This window comes from Aedes aegypti, chromosome 2, assembly GCF_002204515.2.
Source record: "Aedes aegypti strain LVP_AGWG chromosome 2, AaegL5.0 Primary Assembly, whole genome shotgun sequence".
In the NCBI taxonomy this organism is placed as follows: Eukaryota; Metazoa; Arthropoda; class Insecta; order Diptera; family Culicidae; genus Aedes; species Aedes aegypti.
Genome location: NC_035108.1, coordinates 333,919,265 through 333,939,672, shown reverse-complemented (window position 1 = coordinate 333,939,672; position 20,408 = coordinate 333,919,265). Strand labels below are relative to the sequence as shown.

Below are 20,408 nucleotides of genomic sequence, written 5' to 3'. Positions count from 1 at the left end.
AGAAATTGTTTTCAGTCTTAATGTGAAGATAAATCGAAGCCAAACCTCAAGTTTTCAAGAGCACGGATCTGGAGAACCAAATATCCGTTTGAGCCACCAGCGAGTGACCAATCGATTAAGTTTTCAGCTCAAACGGATGTTTGGTTCTCCAGATCCGTGCTCTTGAAAATTTGAGGTTTGGCTTAGATTTATCTTCACCTTAAAAATCAATTCCCAATGTGAAGATGAACTGTGAATGACTTCAAAACACATTTATAGGATGATAATGATATGATAATGTGTTTTAACAATATATATGTTTTATATGATTCAACAATTGTTCTGAAAATTATTTGTAATTGATTGTTTTATTGAAGAAATTGTGAAGTAAATCTTTATCTTAAAAACGTATTGAACTACAAAGTGAAACTCCGATTTTCGATCCCACATGGACAGAGAAATCAAATTGTTCAATGAAATAGTACGATACCGTGCTGCATCTAATTGCCGGTCGCTTTGAAAGCCGGAAACTGGTCTTTTTCTAGGTGTTTTTGATCCAAATTCTATTTGTTTACCTAGAATCCATAATAACGATGTCTTCTACATTCTCCAAGCATAAAAAGTGTCGAAACAATATTTTTGGGTGATTCAAGGTCGGTATCCGGGATTCAAATCATCCGCACACTTAGAATCAACACGGTATATGTGCTCCAGTACCTTCGCTCACAATAAGTCAATTGTTCTTCTTCTTTTTCTGGCGTAACGTCCTCACTGGGACAGAGCTTGCTTCTCAGCTTAGTGTTCTTATGAGCACTTCCACAGTTATTAACTGAGAGCTTACTATGCCAATGACCATTTTTGCATGCGTATATCGTGTGGCAGGTACGATTTCCAACCCGAAAAGATCCTCGACCGGTGGGATTCGAACCCACGACCCTCAGCTTGGTGTTGCTGAATAGCTGCGCGTTTACCGCTACGGCTATCTGGGCCCCAGTCAATTGTGCGTACCACAAAAAAGCATCATATTTGAGTATGTTAACTACATACTATTTTAAGTTAATTATTTAAATGTCAAACCACAACCACTCATTGGTTATTAAAAGTGAACATGCTCAACGGATTACCTCATTGCATATTCAATGGTTTTATTTATCTGCTGAGAATAGGAATCATCGATTTTTGTAGCATCACTTATTTGAGACCTAGAAAAATATCAACAGTACAAATACCAGGTGAATGAATTGTTGAAACCCGCCTTTTTTTAATTGCATTCTTCTATGTTCTGCATAGAATTTAGATTTCATTTGGAGATTAAACTACCGAAAATAGATTGCTGATGCATATTAAATTCTCAACGACCGGTATATTAATTTATCACACACCATTGGTACTTCAACACAACTGTGAATTTTTCGTAACCAATAAACAATTACTTAGCTTTTAAAATTAAAAATAACGAACGTAAGAGTCAACGGAAAAATTAAAAGGATCAAGACCTTCTGTTACACACTGATTAAATGGTTTGTGTAATATTGTAGATATTTAATATAAAGCAAAACAAATAGGAATATTACTTCCAAAGAAAAATAACATTTAACATGCTTTATTTACATGTATTTTTTCAAAAATGTTATTTAATGATAATATCCAAGTGTCCGGAATTCGAAGCAAAAGTGTCCGGATTTCGAAACACTCTCCAAAGAGTGTCCGGATTTCGAAGCATAACGCATTTTCCTTTTTCTATATTTTTAGTGATTTATTCCAAACTTTAAGCTTTTTTTACTCAACTAACAGGCGAAAATAATATTTATTTCGACAATAAGCAGAAAAAAATATTCATTAGACTCCAAATGTATAAACGAAACCACTGTTTAATGCTCCAAAGTGCTTAAGTGTCCGGATTTCGAAGCAAAACGGTAATAAGCTAAACAATAAACAATGGCAGCGAGCGAGGGCCTCAAAAAAGAGCGATGATAAAACTGTGGGTTGGCGTTTTATTTTACTGACATGATAAAGTTTGGAACTTGTTTTGAGGGGTTATATCATGCACTGTTATCCTACCGATCCAATCAGAGCTGTAACAGAAGATGATGTGTTGCTGATCATAATTGTTAGATCATAGAGAGTGATAAGTGAGAGATACTCTCAATTTACTCAAGATTCAATCCCTGGCCACGAGCAATACCTGTCTCCTTTTTGTACATTTTTAATGCTTGATGTATAATGTTCCTATTTTCTAAGAAACTCAGTCGCCACCAGCCATGCCCGACAGAAATCCTGACTACGCCCATGTTCGTATGTTTCACCGTGATCACGACCGATCGAAAAACATATTCCTCACTCAGCGACTCAGTTGTGTTTCGGTAGCCATTCAAGGTATACCTCAGCCATTGAACGATCACGTTCCACACGCTTTACATAGATCGCAGCCGTGCAAGCTTCTGTACGAGCACAGAGCAATTATTTTTCGTCGTCACGTTGCCTCTTATGTTCCTCGGTACATAATTCATTGAAGTAAATTTTGTTTTCATGCCCGAAGATTTCGTCACCACAATCATTGAAGCGAATGCACGCATCACCTTGACCCATTCCAAGCCCAAATTGAACAAATTGAAACAACAGCTAACATTTTCTTCTCTCGTTCTGCCCCACCCAATTCCAGATCCAGGACAAACTCGAAGACGTTGCACCACCGCTGAAGCCGATCCGACTGTCCAACGTCCCGTTGCTGCGTGAAGTGGTCGACCGGTGCAGTTTGTCACGGAATCCGCATGCCCGTGAACTAGCGCGAATATTTCGCTATCCGCACTTCCGGGCTCTGATCGAGGCGCACGACGAGGTCGGCGAGACTGTCGTAGAGCGGTTGAAGAACCCCTCTCCAAGCAAATCTTCGAACGGAGGAGTGGCACCGGATTCTCCCGGCGGTGGAAGTTCCGAACTAGACGGAGGTTATTCGCTGGCAACGGCAGCAACCGTAACGACGGCCGGAAACGGGATGCCCGGGGAAACGATCAAGATGGTAGGCATTCGGCGGAACCCCAATGAACCCCTAGGGCTAACGGTGGAGGTCGACGAGCATGATCAGCTGGTGGTGGCCCGAATTATTGCTGGCGGGATGATCGATCGGCAGGGTTTGCTGCACCCGGGTGACGTCATACTGGAGGTGAACGGAGTCCAGGTGAACACACCGGAAGATCTACAGACTGAAATTTCCCGGGCCAAGGAATCGGTCACGCTCAAGATCGGTCCCAGCCTGGAGGAGGAGATGAAATCCGCTCGGATCATGATGGGTGGTGGACAGGTAAAGAAAAATATTGACTCGGGGAAGAAACTGACGGTAAGTTGAGTGTTTTTTATGGTTCGTTTCTATTTATGCCTAGGCTTTAGTTAGTGTGTAGCTTTAGTTTGGCGTTAGAGTGCTTGTTTCTGTTTAGGAGTTTTGTTGAACTGAGAGCACTTTAGTTTCACTTTCCGTTGTTGAAGTGTGTGATTTTAGTTGAGAAGAGTTATCTTCTGATTTGAAGATTATGAGTTTGGTTTCTTAGTCTGTTTTTGTGATTTATCGTTTGCTGAACATGCGCTTATTTATGCAGTAACTTCAAATGCGGCAAAATTTATTTATGATTTAGCTAACATTTATGCAAATAAAAAATACTATTTTTTTTTAAAAGAACTATATTAACTAACAAACCGAAGTACGCATCAGACCAACTTCAAAATATGTCCAAGTTTCTAAAGAATATGTTGATATGGAACTACATCTGCTGTTCACCAGACAGTCAAAATTTTGAGGAAATTCTTCCACATGATAGGCTCTACAGGTATCTTGAAAAACTTCTTCTAAAGCTTGATTTACTCCACCAGAAGCTATAGAAAAGCTTTGCTAAATAAATTAGATAAAGCTTGAAACAGTATTACCCGAATTTGAAATGAGGAAGGCTTCTTCAGAAACTTCTCCAGAAGCTTAGACAAATTTCTCCAGAATCTGAGAAAATCTTAAACAGAAGTGTTAATATCTATTACAGAAATTGGTAAAGCTTCTACAGAAGCTGGAAGAAAAGCTTCTACAGAAGATGAAAAAGCTGCTACAGAAGCTGGAAAGCTTCTACAGAAGCTGGAAAGCTTCTACAGAAGCTGGAAGAAAAGCTTCTACAGAAGATGAAAAAGCTGCTACAGAAGCTGGAAAGCTTCTACAGAAGCTGGAAAGCTTCTACAGAAGCTGGAAAGCTTCTACAGAAGCTGGAAAGCTTCTACAGAAGCTGGAAAGCTTCTACAGAAGCTGGAAAGCTTCTACAGAAGCTGGAAAGCTTCTACAGAAGCTGGAAAGCTTCTACAGAAGCTGAAAAGCTTCTACAGAAGCTGGAAAGCTTCTACAGAAGGTGGAAAGCTTCTACAGAAGCTGGAAAGCTTCTACAGAAGGTGGAAAGCTTCTACAGAAGCTGGAAAGCTTCTACAGAAGCTGGAAAGCTTCTACAGAAGCTGGAAAGCTTCTACAGAAGCTGGAAAGCTTCTACAGAAGCTGGAAAGCTTCTACAGAAGCTGGAAAGCTTCTACAGAAGCTGGAAAGCTTCTACAGAAGCTGGAAAGCTTCTACAGAAGCTGGAAAGCTTCTACAGAAGCTGGAAAGCTTCTACAGAAGCTGGAAAGCTTCTACAGAAGCTGGAAAGCTTCTACAGAAGCTGGAAAGCTTCTACAGAAGCTGGAAAGCTTCTACAGAAGCTGGAAAGCTTCTACAGAAGCTGGAAAGCTTCTACAGAAGCTGGAAAGCTTCTACAGAAGCTGGAAAGCTTCTACAGAAGCTGGAAAGCTTCTACAGAAGCTGGAAAGCTTCTACAGAAGCTGGAAAGCTTCTACAGAAGCTGGAAAGCTTCTACAGAAGCTGGAAAGCTTCTACAGAAGCTGGAAAGCTTCTACAGAAGCTGGAAAGCTTCTACAGAAGCTGGAAAGCTTCTACAGAAGCTGGAAAGCTTCTACAGAAGCTGGAAAGCTTCTACAGAAGCTAGAGAAACTTGGAAAAGCGTCAACAGGAGCTTGGAAAAGCTTCTACAGAGGCTGGATAAGCTGCTCAAGTAGATGGAAAAACTGCAACAGAAACTGAAAAAGCTTCTACAGAAGCTGGAAAAGCTTCTACAGAAGCATGGAAAAGCTTCTACAGAAGTTTATAAACGCTTCTCCAGAAGCTTGGAAAAGCTTCTCCAGAAGCTTGGAAAAGCTTCTCCAGAAGCTTGGAAAAGCTTCTCCAGAAGCTTAGAAAAGCTTCTCCAGAAACTTGGAAGAGCTTCTCCAGAAGCTTGGAAGAGCCTCTCCAGAAGCTTGGAAGAGCCTCTCCAGAAGCTTGGAAGAGCTTCTCCGGAAGCTTGGAAGAGCTTCTTCAGAAGCATGGAAAAGCTTATCCTCAAGCTTGGAAGAGCTTCTCGAGAAGCTTGGGAAAACTTCTACAGAAGCTTGGAAGAGTTTCTCCAGAAGCTCTGAAGAGCTTCTTCAGAAGCTTGGAAAATCATCTACAAAAGCTTTTACAGAAGCTTGGAAAAGCTTTTACAGAAGCTTGGAAAAGCTTTACCAGAAGCTTGGAAAAGCTTCTTTAGAAGCTTGGAAAAACTTCTACAGAAGCTTGGAAAAGCGCCTACAGAAGCTTCTGGAAAAGCTTCTACAGAGGCTGGATATGCTGCTCAAGTAGCTGGGAAAACTGCAACAGAAACTGAAAAAGCTTCTACAGAAGCTTGGAAAAGCTTCTACTGAAGCTGGAAAAGCTTCTACAGAAAATGGAAAAGCTTATCCTCAAGCTTGGAAAAGCTTCTACAGAAGTTTGGAAAAGCTTCTCCAGAAGCTTGGAAAAGAAGTTTCTCCAGAAGCTTGGAAGAGCTTCTCCATAGAGCTTGGTAGAAGCTTGGAAGAGCTTCTACAGAAGCTTGGAATAGCTTCTCCTGAAGCTTGGAAGAGCTTCTCCTGAAGCTTGGAAAAGCTTCTTCTGAAGCTTGGAAAAGCTTCTAGAGAAGCTTGGAAGAGCTTCTACAAAAGCTTTGAAGAGCTTCTACAGAAGCTTGGAAAAGCTTTTCCAAAAGCTTCTGAATAAACTTTCCAAGCTTCTGGAGAAGCTTTTCCAAGCTCCTGGAGAAGCTTTTTCTAGGCTTGAAAAAAGAAAATCTTACGATGCTTCAAAATCTTCTCCAGAAACTTCGATTAGCTTCTTCAGAATCTTGTCCACTAAAAGCTTGCCAAAGCTGCTCCAAATGCTTACAGAATATTTTGCGAAAGTTCCGAAAGTTGTTGGTTAGATGCATCGGTAATATTGGTTCTACTTACAAGCTTTTAACATTCTACTCCGTTATGCTTTGTTGAGTGCATTCGTTTGCTATTTTGCGTTCATATTTGTATCCAACCGACCAATCTACTGCTTGGGCGCACCTAATGAAGGATGATGGACACACTTTGAATGTGGATTTGTCAATGACACCCACCTCTATAGACAGTGTGTTCCGTAGTACAAAACCACCAACTCTTCGTAGACTAAAAGTGCACTTCTTCAATGTATCACTGTATGTATGTAAAATTTGAAAAAAAGCCAGGGCCTAGCTTAGATAGAATGATTTGGAAGGGGCATTCCTTGGAACAATTTTACTAGGTTTGAATCGATAATCACTGTCACACAACCGTGTTGTACATATTAGAAAGCGAATTGTTCAAGGAATGTCTTCTAAATCATCTGTTAGACCACCTCAATGAATACCAAGTAATGCCCAAAATCTCCCCAAAACTTTCAGTGCTACATGCGTGCCTTGTTCGACTACGACCCAGCGGAGGACAATCTACTGCCGTGCCAAGAGCTTGGCCTTGCATTCCAGCGTAGTGACATTCTGCAGATCATCAACGTCAAAGATCCCAACTGGTGGCAAGCGCGTCACGTGGGAGAAGACAACGCCATCGGGTTGATTCCCTCGCAAGAACTGGAGGAACGCCGTCAGGCGTACGTGCCTCCGGAAGCGGACTACGTTCACAAGATTAGCATATGCGGTACCAGGGTAAGTGGTTCGGAATCCTTACTTTGTTGTAAGGGGCTTAACATGATTCTTCAATCGTAGATTTCCAAGAAGAAGCGCAAAACAATGTACAAAACCAAGCAGAACAATGAATTCGACAAGGCTGATCTGATGCTGTACGAAGAGGTCACCAAGATGCCCCCGTTCAAGCGAAAAACTCTGGTGCTGATCGGTGTGGCGGGCGTTGGCAGACGAACGCTGAAGAACCGTCTGATCAACAGCGATCCGGACAAGTTCGGTTCGGTGTTGCCTCGTAAGATGTTCACTTGTTGTTCGTTGCGAGTAATCCACCACTCAAGACTTTATCAATTCACAGACACAACTCGTCAGCCGAGACCTCTGGAGGAGAGTGGAAAAGCGTATTGGTTTACGGATCGGGAGACCATGGAACAGGAGATCAAGGAGAACAGGTTCCTCGAGTTCGGGGAACATAATGGGAATTTGTACGGCACTCATTTGGATTCAGTTCGGGATGTCATTCGATCAGGTTGATTGCTGCAACATCTTCAACCTCATTCTATGTATACCTAATGCTCATTTGATCATGATGTTTTTCAGGAAAAATGTGCGTTCTGGATTGTTCACCGACGGCGCTGAAAATTCTACACAACAGTGCCGAGTTTATGCCATACGTAATTTTCGTCGCAGCGCCCGGAATGGAACAGTTGAAGCAGCTCTACTCGGAACGTAGATCGGCGCACGGGTCGGTGAGGAGTTTAGCGGTGAGTTGAAACTTTGAAGAAGGCCTTTGTCCAGTGTGGTTTGAGTGAAAAAAGTCCTGTTTAATGTTAACGTTTGCATGACATGTTTTCTTGTGAAAAGTTTCTCCCTAATTCGATTGACAAGCATATTTATATAGTCTGGTCCGGTATTGATGATGGACGACAAAAGGTCAAAATCATTCTTTTTATTTTGGGAGATAATCTGCCAATCAAAGTATTGCCAACAATCTTATTTCAGGACACATCTACTCCAGCTCGGATTGATGCTAAAATATATAGGGTAAAAGCAACGATTTTGGCCAGTCTAAGAGAGGGTGTCAACATATATTATATGGGAAGCCGTATTTAATTACAAATATGTCAAATGCAAGCTTTCAATCCATATTATGTATGAAAATTTCGAAACTAAGCTAAAACCATTTTTTCGCTTTGAATATATTGTTGGTCAATATAGGCAACCAGAACCAGTTTCGGCCAGAGATTTAACTTCGAATCCTAACTTGGCCAATCACATTGATTTCTCATGAGAGTGGTCAAATTAGGTGTATGGGAGTGAAAATTATAAAGAAATTTTTTTTTCTTATGTTTTGAATCAATTCGGACGAGTAAATGAATGTTGCTCTATCTTGTGAACATGATCTACTAAACACAAAAGGTTTCATGCAGATTGGCTATGTAAAACGGTGTTTAATCCACTATGGCTAAAACTGGTTTATGGCCAAAACCGGTGCTTCTACCCTAATGAAATATCTTCTCTGCTTTTTATCGGAGAAGGCGTTACAGTAGTGGTCTGATTTTGCCGGACACATTTTTCTAAACACTTCTTGTTCTTATCGTTTTATAATGAAATTTTCTCCATATTTTTCAGTCCATTACATAAGAAAATAGGTATATTGTTACTTTTTAAAGAGAAAATGAAAAATGTTTTGGAAAAGGTGCTTGTAAAATCGAGTTATCTCTTTACAATTAACTGCAATCTAACGAGGATACTGCAAAGAATTTGACAAAGAGATTTTACCAAGAACATTGTTAGAAAACTATTAATCATCTGCACTAAGTATGGAACAATCCATTAAGAAATCATAAGGAATCTCCCAAATACTTAGCTAGGAATCTTCCTAGCTTTTTAGTCGTGAATTTTCTTTGATTTCAGAAGGATCGCGTCAACATTCACCTCTGAAGCATTCGTCAAAATTTTATCATGGAATCCTCGTGACAAATCTGCCTGAGATTTTAAAATGAATCTTCCACGGATTTTGTAGCAGCCCATATAGCCGTAACGGCTAATCAGCAAGACCAAGCTGAGGATCGAGGGTTCGAATCTCACCGGTCGAAGATCTTTTCGGGTTGAAAATTTTCTTGACTTCCTCGGGCGTAGAGTATCTTCGTAGCTACCAAATGATATACATATGCAAAAATGGGCTTTTTACGACATTGTACATTTCTAGGTAATTTGTCAGAAATTTACCCGAAATGGAATTAACAGGAAGGAAATTGACCGAAATGAATAAACTCATGGAAAACCAAGTCCCATTGTAGAGAAATGTTTTTATAGCTCATCACTATCTTCCATCAAAATTCAGACAGACATCTAACAAGGTTTTTGAAGATTTTCTCCACAGACCGTCAGTAACTTTTAAGAAGTCCATTAGCAAATCTCCTAAAATATTCGACGCAGCATGTAGAGATGATGTCTGGTAGATTACCTAACTTAACTTAGACTTTGGGTTTTACCCGAATAAATGCTTCAAATCTTGTGAAAATATGTAAGATAGGTCTTGATGAAATCCTCATTGCACTTTTTCTCTTTGAAAAAATACTGGAGGGAATTGGTGTTGGAATTTTCTCAACCAAGTATCATTTTGCTGTATTATATTCTATCATTTTTCGAAGTTTTTCATCGGACTAATAAAAGATGCTTAGAAGTATCCTGACAAGATACTTAGAGGACTTAGCGGACTCCAGTGGATTTCAGATTTGAGTTTAGGGTGTGTGTGCCAAAGATATCTGTTGATTCATTATGGAGGTAGCTCCAATAGTGATGGCAGTGTGTTTTACATGTTTCGCACTTATAAACGTCTATGGGATATTTTTCTATGATGTGCAATACAAAAATGATGCAAGTCATCAAATAATATCTATGAAATTTAATGGTTTAATGTTGCATTAGTACCCAAAGTGGGTCTCATAGGGAAACAATGGATTGCGCCATTAAATGGACCATGCTTAAACATACCTCCACTAAGGGAACAGTGTTCCTATTATAAATGCAAAGGTTTTTGCAGGGAAATTTTGATTGAATCGTGCTTTCTATACTTTTGAAATCTATCGACTGATTCGATAAAATCATATAGTTCATGTTTCTTCACCATTTTTATGCTGTTTTTCCTTAGGTTACCGGTGCACCTGTAAAATTTTTCCTATAAACTTTTATTTTGAAAACCTATTTTAAGGGGTCCGCGGAATATGTGGAACACTTCATAGGGGGTCGCAGCTTTAAAAAGGTTGGGAGCCACTGGACTAAACCATCATAATCAACAGCGACAAGAAAATGAATATAACTATCATCTGAGTGGCAATTCTTCAATTATACCTGGAATCAGTGTTATGAGAAACTCAAATTCTCATAACTCACGAGTGAAATTTTTCATACGTGAGTTGTCAATCACGCAACAGCCGTCAACAAATCATAGTTGAGTAGAGTTTGAGACTCATTGTCTCGTATTTCCACAATTTACTCACCCAAAGCAATGATTTCTTCTCTTATTAATTTCCGAATCCTCTAAGCAGAATCTCAATAGAGAAACTTAAAAGTAGATGGAGTACCGTGTACCTTTTAATTCCGCTCCTAAATGCTTATCTTTGACAGATACGCGTATTTCGACTACCACTTGCAGTCTTCTTCAGTGTCAGTTACTCGTATCAACTGGGATACGAGTAACTGACACTGAAAAAGACTGCAAGTGGAAATATGCGTATCTGTCAAATATAAGCATTTAGGAGCGGAATTAAAAGGTACACGGTACTCCATCTACTTTTAAATGATTTCTCGTACGTCTGGTAAAAAGAAAACTAATTCTTTTTAACGGAAACAACAACATTCGGTTTTCATGAGTTTTTGACAGACTTTATGAATGAATCAATTGTGACGGCCTGAGCATGAGATTTTCAAAGTAGATCGCCAATGAGTTGGCTCTTACAGGAAAGCTCGGGGATGGGACATTTCGTATACGGACATTTGGCATAATGAGATTTATATGCCTTCTTTAAAATGCTATCTGTTCTTATATGAAAATCTTTTATGCGAAATGTCCATTATGCTAAACGTCCGTATGTCAAACGTCGTTATGCGAAACGTCTTCATGCAAAATGTGTCATTCCCGGAAAGCTCATTGATTGAGATTGGAGTGTAAATCTGTTAACACTACCAGGAATTCGTCCAGAAATTATCTCAGCAATTCCTCCAGGAAATCATTCAGTAGACCAGCGATGTTTCTTCCATTTTATAAATTATCCAACGGGCTTATGCAGTGATTCTATGACTTAACCATTTTTACTCCAGGTGTTCTCTTAAGATTTCAACTGTAATTATTCTAGAAAAACATACAAGGGGTTTTTCCAGGAAGGTCTTCGAAGTTAATTGTTTTGAAAACATCTTTGTGGATTATTCTTGAAAATATTTTCGGAGTCAATCGTTTTTTCCCAGTGTTCCCCAAAAAAATCATTATTTTCTCGATTGTTTTCCTCCTTAATTATAATGGTTTCTTGACTTATTTCTTACATAAACCCTTCAAAGATTTTTCGAAAGTTCAAATAATTTTTACATCATGAATAGGATCATGTAATTTTTTCTGCTATTTTATAATTATCCAGGGTTTTGTTTAGTATATTTTTCTATCGTTTCTTAAGAACTTCTCTAGATAATCCTTCACGACTTTCTCAAGAGTTCAGAAGTTCGTTCAAAGATATTTGCTGGAGCTCATCAGGTATTTTGTCGGTATATTCATCAGAGATTCGTTTCCATTTTTTTTTCTCTACACTCTGTTGTATTAGGAATAATAACTGAAATTTTCTCTTGGATTTTTTAGGCAATTCCTTAGGAACTTCTTCTGGAAATTTCTAAGAACCTCTGTTGAAATTCCTGATTTTCGGAGAAAACTCTGATGTAGTTGCTACTTTGATGCTAATCCTACGAAAACAATTGGAATAATGCATTAAAATTTTTAAAAACTTTCCAAATTAATCGCTGGGGAAGTTCTTATGTAATCGCTTAAGGAGATATCCATAAGCATAAGCATAAGCATAAGCATAGATGACCGTACAATTCGTAGTTGCTACTCCGTGATTGACCAGAACAATCGAAGTTGCACAGGGAATTAATGAATGGGGCTTGGGATTAGCTTACCATTCTTCAATGTGCACAAATCGAGAGCTCGAATTTTAAAAGTCAATAACGGCGCCGGCCACGTCCTTACGGTCATCGGGGAAGGGAAGGAATGTTAGTGTGACTACCATTGTTACTAGAGACCGAGATCACCTCTGCATCTCCACGGTTGTCATGGAAAGGATATTGGGTTAGTGGGTAAGGTATAGATCTGGGAGTCACCAATGGTAGGTGATGCGATCCATGATATAATTACGCCTAACCGAATTCGCGAAATAATTCGATAATCGCATTGTACGCCGGACAAGTGTTCATCGCTCGCCCTCGCAAGAGCAAGCGATGCGATCAATAGATCAAACACAACTAACGGATCACGCCACTTTTCACTTCACCCGACCGACGCGCGACATGTTTGATCCTGCCCTCATCGCCCGCCCCCGCAGGAGCAAGCGTCAAGGTCGAAGGATCAAACACAACTAACGGATCACGCCACTTTTCACTTTCACTCGACCGACGCGCGACATGTTTGATCCTGCCCTCATCGCCCGCCCCCGCAGCAAGCGTCAAGGTCGAAGGATCAAACACAACTAACGGATCACGCCAGTTTTCACTTCACCCGACCGACGTGCGACATGTTTGATCCTGCCCCTATCACCCGCCCCCGCAGGAGCAAGCGTCAAGGTCGAAGGATCAAACACAACTAACGGAACACGCCACTTTTCACTTTCACTCGACCGACGCGCGACATGTTTGATCCTGCCCTCATCGCCCGCCCCCGCAGGAGCAAGCATCAAGGTCGAAGGATCAAACACAACTAACGGATCACGCCACTTTTCACTTCACTCGACCGACGCGCGACATGTTTGATCCTGCCCTCATCGCCCGCCCCCGCAGGAGCAAGCATCAAGGTCGAAGGATCAAACACAACTAACGGAACACGCCACTTTTCACTTCACCCGACCGACGCGCGACATGTTTGATCCTGCCCTCATCGCCCGCCCCCGCAGGAGCAAGCGTCAAGGTCGAAGGATCAAACACAACTCTGTAATCGCTAAAGGAGATATCCATAGACAAATTACTTGTTGATATCTTGAACGAATCCTTAGCAAAGTCGAATTACTGGACGATATCAAACATATAACAATTTTTATTATCGCTGTTATAATTTTAATATTCTGTTACCAATGATAATCGAAGGGTAAACAAATTTGTTATCGTTGTATCCGTGACAGACATGTTTGATAACAGGTTGATTACAAAACATTTTTTAACACAACTTTTCCTGGTAATTTTTATAAAGCTAGGAAATAGAAGCTTTCCCAAGCTTCCGGAAAGCTTTCTTAAGTTTTCGGAGAAAAATTCCCAAACTTCGAGAGATGCTTTCCGAAGCTCCTGAAGAAGCTTTACTAAGCTCCTGAAAAAGCTTTTGAAAGCTCCTAGAGAAGCTTCCCTAAGCTTCTTGAAAAGCTTTCCCAAGCTCCTGGGTATGCTGTCCAAGCTCCTGGAGAAGCTTTTCCAAGCTCCTGGAGAATCGTTCAAAAGCACCTGGAGAAGCTTTCACAAGCTCCTATAGAAGCTTTCTTAACCTATTGAAGAAGCTTTGTCAAGCTCCTGGGGGAATGTTTCCTAAGCTCTTGGAGAAGCTTTCCCAAGCTCCTGGGGAAGTTTTCCCAAGCTCCTGGAGAAGCTTTCTTAAGCTCCTGGAGACACTTTTCCAAGCTCCTGTAGAAGATTTCCCAAGCTTTTGAAGAAGCTTTGTAAAGCTCCTAGATAAGCTTTCTCAAGCTCCTGGAAAAGCTTTCCAAGCTTCTGAAGAAGCTTTCCCGAACTCTTGGAGAAACTTTCCCATGCTCCTCGAGAAGCTTTATTAAGCTCCTGAAGAAGCTTTCTCAAGTTTCTGAGGAAGCTTTCCCTAGCTATTTGAGAAGCATTCCCTAGCTCTTGGAGAAGCATTCCTTAGCTCTAGGAGATGCTTTCTTAAGCTCCTAGAGAAGCTTCCCCATGCTCATGGAGAAGCCTTCCTAAGCTCCTGTTTTCGCAAGCTTATGCAGAAGCTATCTGAAGTTCCTGGAGAAGCTTTCCCAAACTCCTGAAAAAGCTTTCCTAAGCTCCTGGAAGAAGTTCCTGAAGAAGCTTTCCCAACCTCTAGGAGAAGCTTTCCCAAGCTCCTGGAGATGTTTTTTAAGCTCCTAGACAAGCTTTTCCAAGCTCCTGGAGAAGCTTTCTCAAGCTCCTAGAGAAGCTTTTCCAAACTCCTGGAGAAGCTTGCCCAAGCCTTCTCCAGGAGCTTGGGAAAGCTTTTTCAGGAACTATGGAAAGCTTTCCCAAGCTCCTGGAGAAGCTCTCCCAAGCTCATAGAGAAGCTTTCCCTAGCTTCTCCACACTTTTCGATAAAAATTGATCCAAATCATTGATCTCTTGGGGAATGATTTTGATAGTTTCCTCGAGAACCTCCCAGTTGAAGATTTGAATAGAACTACTGAAAGAAGTTTTTGGAAGAACTTTTTTTCTATCTTCATTAACGAGCTGTTTAGCCCTGGGCTAGTTCATCTCGGGACTAACGGCTTTACTGCCCATTCGAAGGAAGTCGTCACTCTATGTCATTACGAGTTGCTATCTCGGCGATGGGATTCGATGCCAGGTCCTTGGCGTGAGAAGGCGTGTGTTCTAACCACTACACCAGGTCCGTCCCGTTTTTTGGAAGAACTTTCTAAAAAAGTCGTGGAACAAAGCTTGTTCAAAAAGTTCAGTATTTATTACAAGAAGCTGAGTATTAGTGATTTTCCCAGTGCAATATATTTTTGGGTAGGTCATAGGGTGTTGCTGAATGCGTTGGAAAATTTTTAACAAAATCTTTGAATATATTTTTGTAGGATTGGTCTAATTATTCGTATTACAAGTGGACTTTCCTTTCCTGATAGTATTCTGGAATGATTGATTTTGTTTACAATATGAAGGAACTTAGTGAGTAATTTGTAGTACAAAAGGGTGAACCCCACGGATTTTTTTTTTGCAATCGTTAAGACGCCTTATTGCAAGAACATTTAAAAACATAAATAGTGCGAATAATTAGACACATCACAAACAATGTAAAAATCTATGCCTGAAGGCTAGAAATAATCTCTAGAGAGATTCCTAGATTAACATTTATTAGCAGCAAATATCTTTTGCAGTTTTCGACTGATATCTACGGCAGTTACTCTTAAGCAATCGACGAAGAATCTTGATGGATGATTAAATAGGTTCCTAAGTGTTCTTGGTGCAATATCCATCGACCACCAGTTGAATCTTAAAATCTCATTAGCAAGCTTATGGAAATATTCAAAAAAGCTTCCTGGGTGTTGGTGAGCACGTAACATGTCCTCAGAAAATTTCTTTCCGAAAATCTTACAGACCTGAATCCCATGCAGGTCTTGTACATATTGTGATGATTTTCAAGAAAATTTTCATCATGCTTCTGTAAGTATCTTTGAAAAATTGTTAACGCATCTTCCCAACTATCTGACCTGGAAGATTTTTATTTGGAATAAGTAAGGTTTTGTGGAAGTTCTCTATCAGATACTTGGAAAGATGCTTGATGGTTGATCACGTGTTTTTCTATAAACGATATATAATGTTGAAAATTATAAAAAATCGGACCTCGTTAATTTGTACCGAAAGTTCCAATCACTACCGCCACCAGATTGCCCTCTTCGAATATAATTATGTATCAGATTTCATCTACTCATTAGACTATTTAAATCTCTCAAAATTTTCAGCAAGATGGATATTTTTGATGAACATGGGAACTTTAAGATCTCTCTTTAACCTTCCAGTCGTCGCGCGGTTTACCACCGCGCTGCTGTTGTGAACGAATAGCGAGGTTTTGTCAGCAGTGTTGTACAAAATAATTTATTTTAAATTACCCTAATTGGTTTTAAGTTTGGTTCCTTTAGCTTAGGTTGGGACCTCCAATTTAAAAATTATGAAACTCTGAAATAATTCATCAACTATTGGTGATTTCTAGTAGCAATATTTTGTATTTAGCAATGTATTTAGTAACTATAGATTTTCCATTATAACATCGGTTTATGTTAAAAAAAATAACATATTTTTCTGGGACCATTGGGAAATTATGATAAACAAAATCGACCATTAGCCAAAATGTGAGAAATTTTGAAATTAGTAAAGGATTTTTTGTGGATGCTAAGAATTTGACAAAATATTTTAACAAAATTAAGAATATGTGAAATTTTAAGTTCATTTATCAGTTAAAAACACTGCGGAACAAGTTTTTGTCTCAAGAACCAAAATACTTCTATTTACTTAATTTTGGGTTGCCGAATCTATTGCCGTTTTCGAAAATGTCATGGCACGTTTAGTTTTTAGATATATATTGATAAAAATGCAATATTGATCGATTTCAGTCAACTTTCATGCAAGTTAGACAAAAATCGTTGTTTAGGCACTGAATAATACGAATGAATGAATTTTGTAATACTTTTGTTGCTTAAACGGTACTGTTTGATGATTTGGAAATCAATGTATTCAGCCATGTAAAAGAAATGACGAAAATTGTATGGAGACTGCAGGCATTATCAAAAATTCGATTTAATTTGTGTTGGGAAGTGGCCAATCCGACATTTAGTGGACTGTATGTGGGTAGGTGAGGTATTTTCCAACATCGCTTGGGGCCATACCCGAGGAGGAACAAATAACTCCCCAATAACTTATGCATACCATTTTTTGGTATCATACCAAAATTAGGTATTGTTCAGTTGTCAATACCTCAATTTGGTATTATAATGGTATAGAAAAAAATCTTTAAAACAATTTAAAATACTTCATTGAGGTATTAAACAGCTATTGAGGTCTGCTGGAGGTATTGAATTACAATTGAAAAATTTCATTTTTATATGAAAATCCATCAAGTTTTATTGAGGTATTACAATACCTGATCTAGTTATCAGTTTGGTGTTCGTAGAATATGCTGGAGATATTATTTGAGGTATTTTACCTCTTATACAGGGCTAATTCATACCTCATTCAGGTATGTAGTATTGGAAATTATCTGGTATGGAATACCTCAATTTGGTATTCAGTAGTTGTTTTCATCTGCATCATAGTTTCCTTGATGGTAATGTTGATTAGGCCAAGTTCGTCCTATTTTCATGTTCTATTGCACGAAAGATTTACATTAACACTTTATGGAGTTAAGAGCAACATACATTTTACATGTAATTTCCACATATATTTACAGGACTTTTAACGACAGTTAACATTAAAAAACACGTACTACATGTATAACTGTCCTAGACCTACTGACTTCGAACTTCCTTACTATTTGTAGCCTAGATACATTCATGTATAATGGAAGACAAAGTTCTACAACGTTTTTTTTTTAATGTACTTATTTGTCTACACTGCAGGTCAAAATAATTCTGATTGGAGTGAGGTATGCTACAATCCAACAGATATCAAATTGGAAAATTTCGATCAAACTATGTCTCATTTGATTCAGTCCTATTTTGCATGCTTGGTGGATTGGTTTACCAAAAAAAAAACATAAATCATGGTTTCAATTTCCTTTAAATATCATTAAAATGATTATTTTAAACAACTTTACAACCGACGATCTGTAGCAAACAATTGTGACGTGCTGAAGAATTTCGGAAAATGGCAACAGATTCAGCTGCTCCAAATTCAGTGGAGACACATAATTCGATCCTTGAAACGGATATTTTTGTTCCGCTATGTAACGTATGTTTGATACTTCTAAAAATTATTTCTATAAGATAGACAGGTTGTGAAACACTATTATGTGCCAGAACAACACTCTTGAATCCGATGTAACTATGACCTTGCTGCCCCTCAGCGTGGCTTTTAGCAGAATTCTTAGATTATCAGTGGTAGATTACAAGCATGGCTTTTGGGTGTGCCTGCCAATGAAATCTGTTGATTCGTTATGAGATCTTTCCATACAAATTGCTTTCAAGAACGTCAATCACGGGATGTTTGAAGAACTTCCTAAAAAATTCTCGGCTTTGAAAAGATTGGATACCAGTGTTTTGATTTCTTCATATTATCTTCGAAGAATTTCCGCATGAATTATTCTAAGATTTCTTATGAAGTACATCCTGAGATAATAATTTATTTTTATCAGAGAATTCCTCAATAAATTCCTTAAGGGTTCCTCCGGGTACTCCATAAATTCATCCAAGGACTACTTCTGTAAATCATTACAGGGAATCCTCGAGTATTTCCTCCAATAGTTTCAATAAGTTTTTAAAGAGATCTTTTTGTTAAAGCATTCCCATTTAAACATTGAGCTCTGCTTCAAAACTATTGATTTTTTACAATAAGACTGACTAACCGCCGCATGTTCGCTAAATGTTGTTTCCGTTTTTGTGTGTTTCCCGCTTTCGATTTCAGTTCGACCGCCAAAGCTCCATCCGGTACAGCTCCCGCCGAGCGAAGACACTCGAATCCCTGGCATCACTGTACGAGGTAAGGAACTGCCACTCAATGCTCATGCGCTTTGCAGCCTTATATAGGCTGGTGGGTCGTTTCCAATGCAAGTGGAATTTCAACGCCGACACTGATTCTTATTGCCTTTTTGGTTTTTCTCCCGCGCCAGGATGACGATCTTATTTCGGCCGTGGAGGAAAGTGCCCTGCTGCAGCGCAAGTATGACAAATATCTGGACCAGGTCATCGTCAACGAGGACTTCGATGTCACATTCCGGGCCGTGACCGACGCTCTGGAGGCCCTCAGTCACGAACACCAGTGGGTTCCGGTCAACTGGATCTACTAATTGGGACGGGTGTCGATTGAAAATGTGTTCAACTTTAAACCGAAACTGAGAACAGTTTTGATAGTGTCGCTAGGAAGGCCATAATCACATTGAAAGCATTCACTTTTGTCATCGTGTTCGATGCGTATGGATAGTGTATTATCACCGAGAAATTTGCATGTCTAAATGCGTTTAAATTCCATATCCTCTCATTCAATCAAATACGGTTTGTAGCTTAAGACTCGCCTCAACTTTATTCAAGTGCATTTTTGGTCAAATCAACCATATAGTAGTATAGCATGAATACCAGCTTGGCAAGCTCTATCGCATCGTACTATCATTATTCGACCAATAAATCAATAGGTATTATCGTCTATTCGGTAGCATAAGTCTGCCAATAAAAGCGCCTTCGAAGGATTTTAGAATCTTTGCATTTAGAAAGTAAATAGATATTACACCGGTAGAGAGTTCACCGTTACGTGAAAACCATTTCGTCCATTATGTTTAGTTAATTCAAAAAGAGAAAGGAATGTATACCGTTTTGATTCATATTACGGACACTTAAGGCCTCAGTGAAGTATAACTCATCAGAAAGCATATTGAATGAATCATTCTGTATGATTCCTCCACATTATCGAGCCTTTAAAAACATTAACTTTCGAATGGTGAATGAAGATTTTGATTCCGCAACATGAATAATTTTAAATAAATAGAATTGTGTGGAGTTTTCATGATTCTTATTCCGGACGCTTCCTTACTTTTGCCTCATATTCCGGACACTTTGATTCGAATTCCGGACAGCTCATGAAAATCATAGATAGAAAAGTCAAATAATTACTTGAGATCGGCACACCACGAAATAGGCGTCTAAGGCAGCTGGACATTATAAATTTTTAAAGATATCTGTGGAAAATGTTGACTTAAACGAGCTTCGAAAGTGAGAACTTTTGAACGGCAAAAATTGAAACATTTCGTGTGAAATGTTTCCCATACAAAGTACACTGTCCGGAATTTGAAGCTGTCCGTAATATGAATCAAAACGGTAACTTTACAAATCAAATATGAGGGGCAATATTAGCTCGAGCGTTGAGTAAGATTGAATCTATACGTTTAACATTATGAATCTCTTAAATCGATTGTACTCGTTTGAGTTGTATTTAGTAGATTAGCACGACGAAGAATCTTGTTTTTATTATACGAAATGAAGAAAAAGTTAGCGTTAAGTTCGTAATACTGTTAAGGATACTATTTGTTGTAGATTTTCATTGAATTTATAGAAATGGAATGCGAATTAAATATCGGATAACCTACGAGAAATGTGTGTTTTACTGCGAATGAAATCCAATCCGGTAACAAATAAGAGCGTAATTTCTTCTGCTACACGGCATACCAAAAATATCATTCTTGTGAGTCTCAAAGATCAGGTCATTTGTCATATTGGGATTGCTGAATCCGATGCCTCTTTCAGAAATGGTCCAGCACGTTTTAATTTTAAGCTACAAGTCACTGAGGTT

General features: G+C 39.2%; 1 protein-coding gene across 4 annotated transcripts in view; it reads left to right on the top strand.

Moving 5' to 3' along the window:
- Positions 1 to 19,470, top strand: part of LOC5572617 (MAGUK p55 subfamily member 6) — a 185,607-nt gene extending 166,137 nt beyond the window's left edge. For 2 of the 4 annotated variants that reach the window (XM_021845984.1, XM_021845987.1), the window contains 7 exons: positions 2,642 to 3,316; positions 6,741 to 6,998; positions 7,059 to 7,269; positions 7,333 to 7,503; positions 7,575 to 7,738; positions 18,534 to 18,608; positions 18,739 to 19,470. In XM_021845984.1, the coding sequence (XP_021701676.1) occupies positions 2,642 to 3,316; positions 6,741 to 6,998; positions 7,059 to 7,269; positions 7,333 to 7,503; positions 7,575 to 7,738; positions 18,534 to 18,608; positions 18,739 to 18,915 (1,731 nt within the window). In that variant the 3' untranslated portion in view covers positions 18,916 to 19,470. The remainder of the gene's footprint in view (positions 1 to 2,641; positions 3,317 to 6,740; positions 6,999 to 7,058; positions 7,270 to 7,332; positions 7,504 to 7,574; positions 7,739 to 18,533; positions 18,609 to 18,738) is intronic. The other 2 variants (XM_021845985.1, XM_021845986.1) reach the window with 2 other exon arrangements.
- The last annotated feature ends 938 nt before the right edge of the window (positions 19,471 to 20,408 follow it).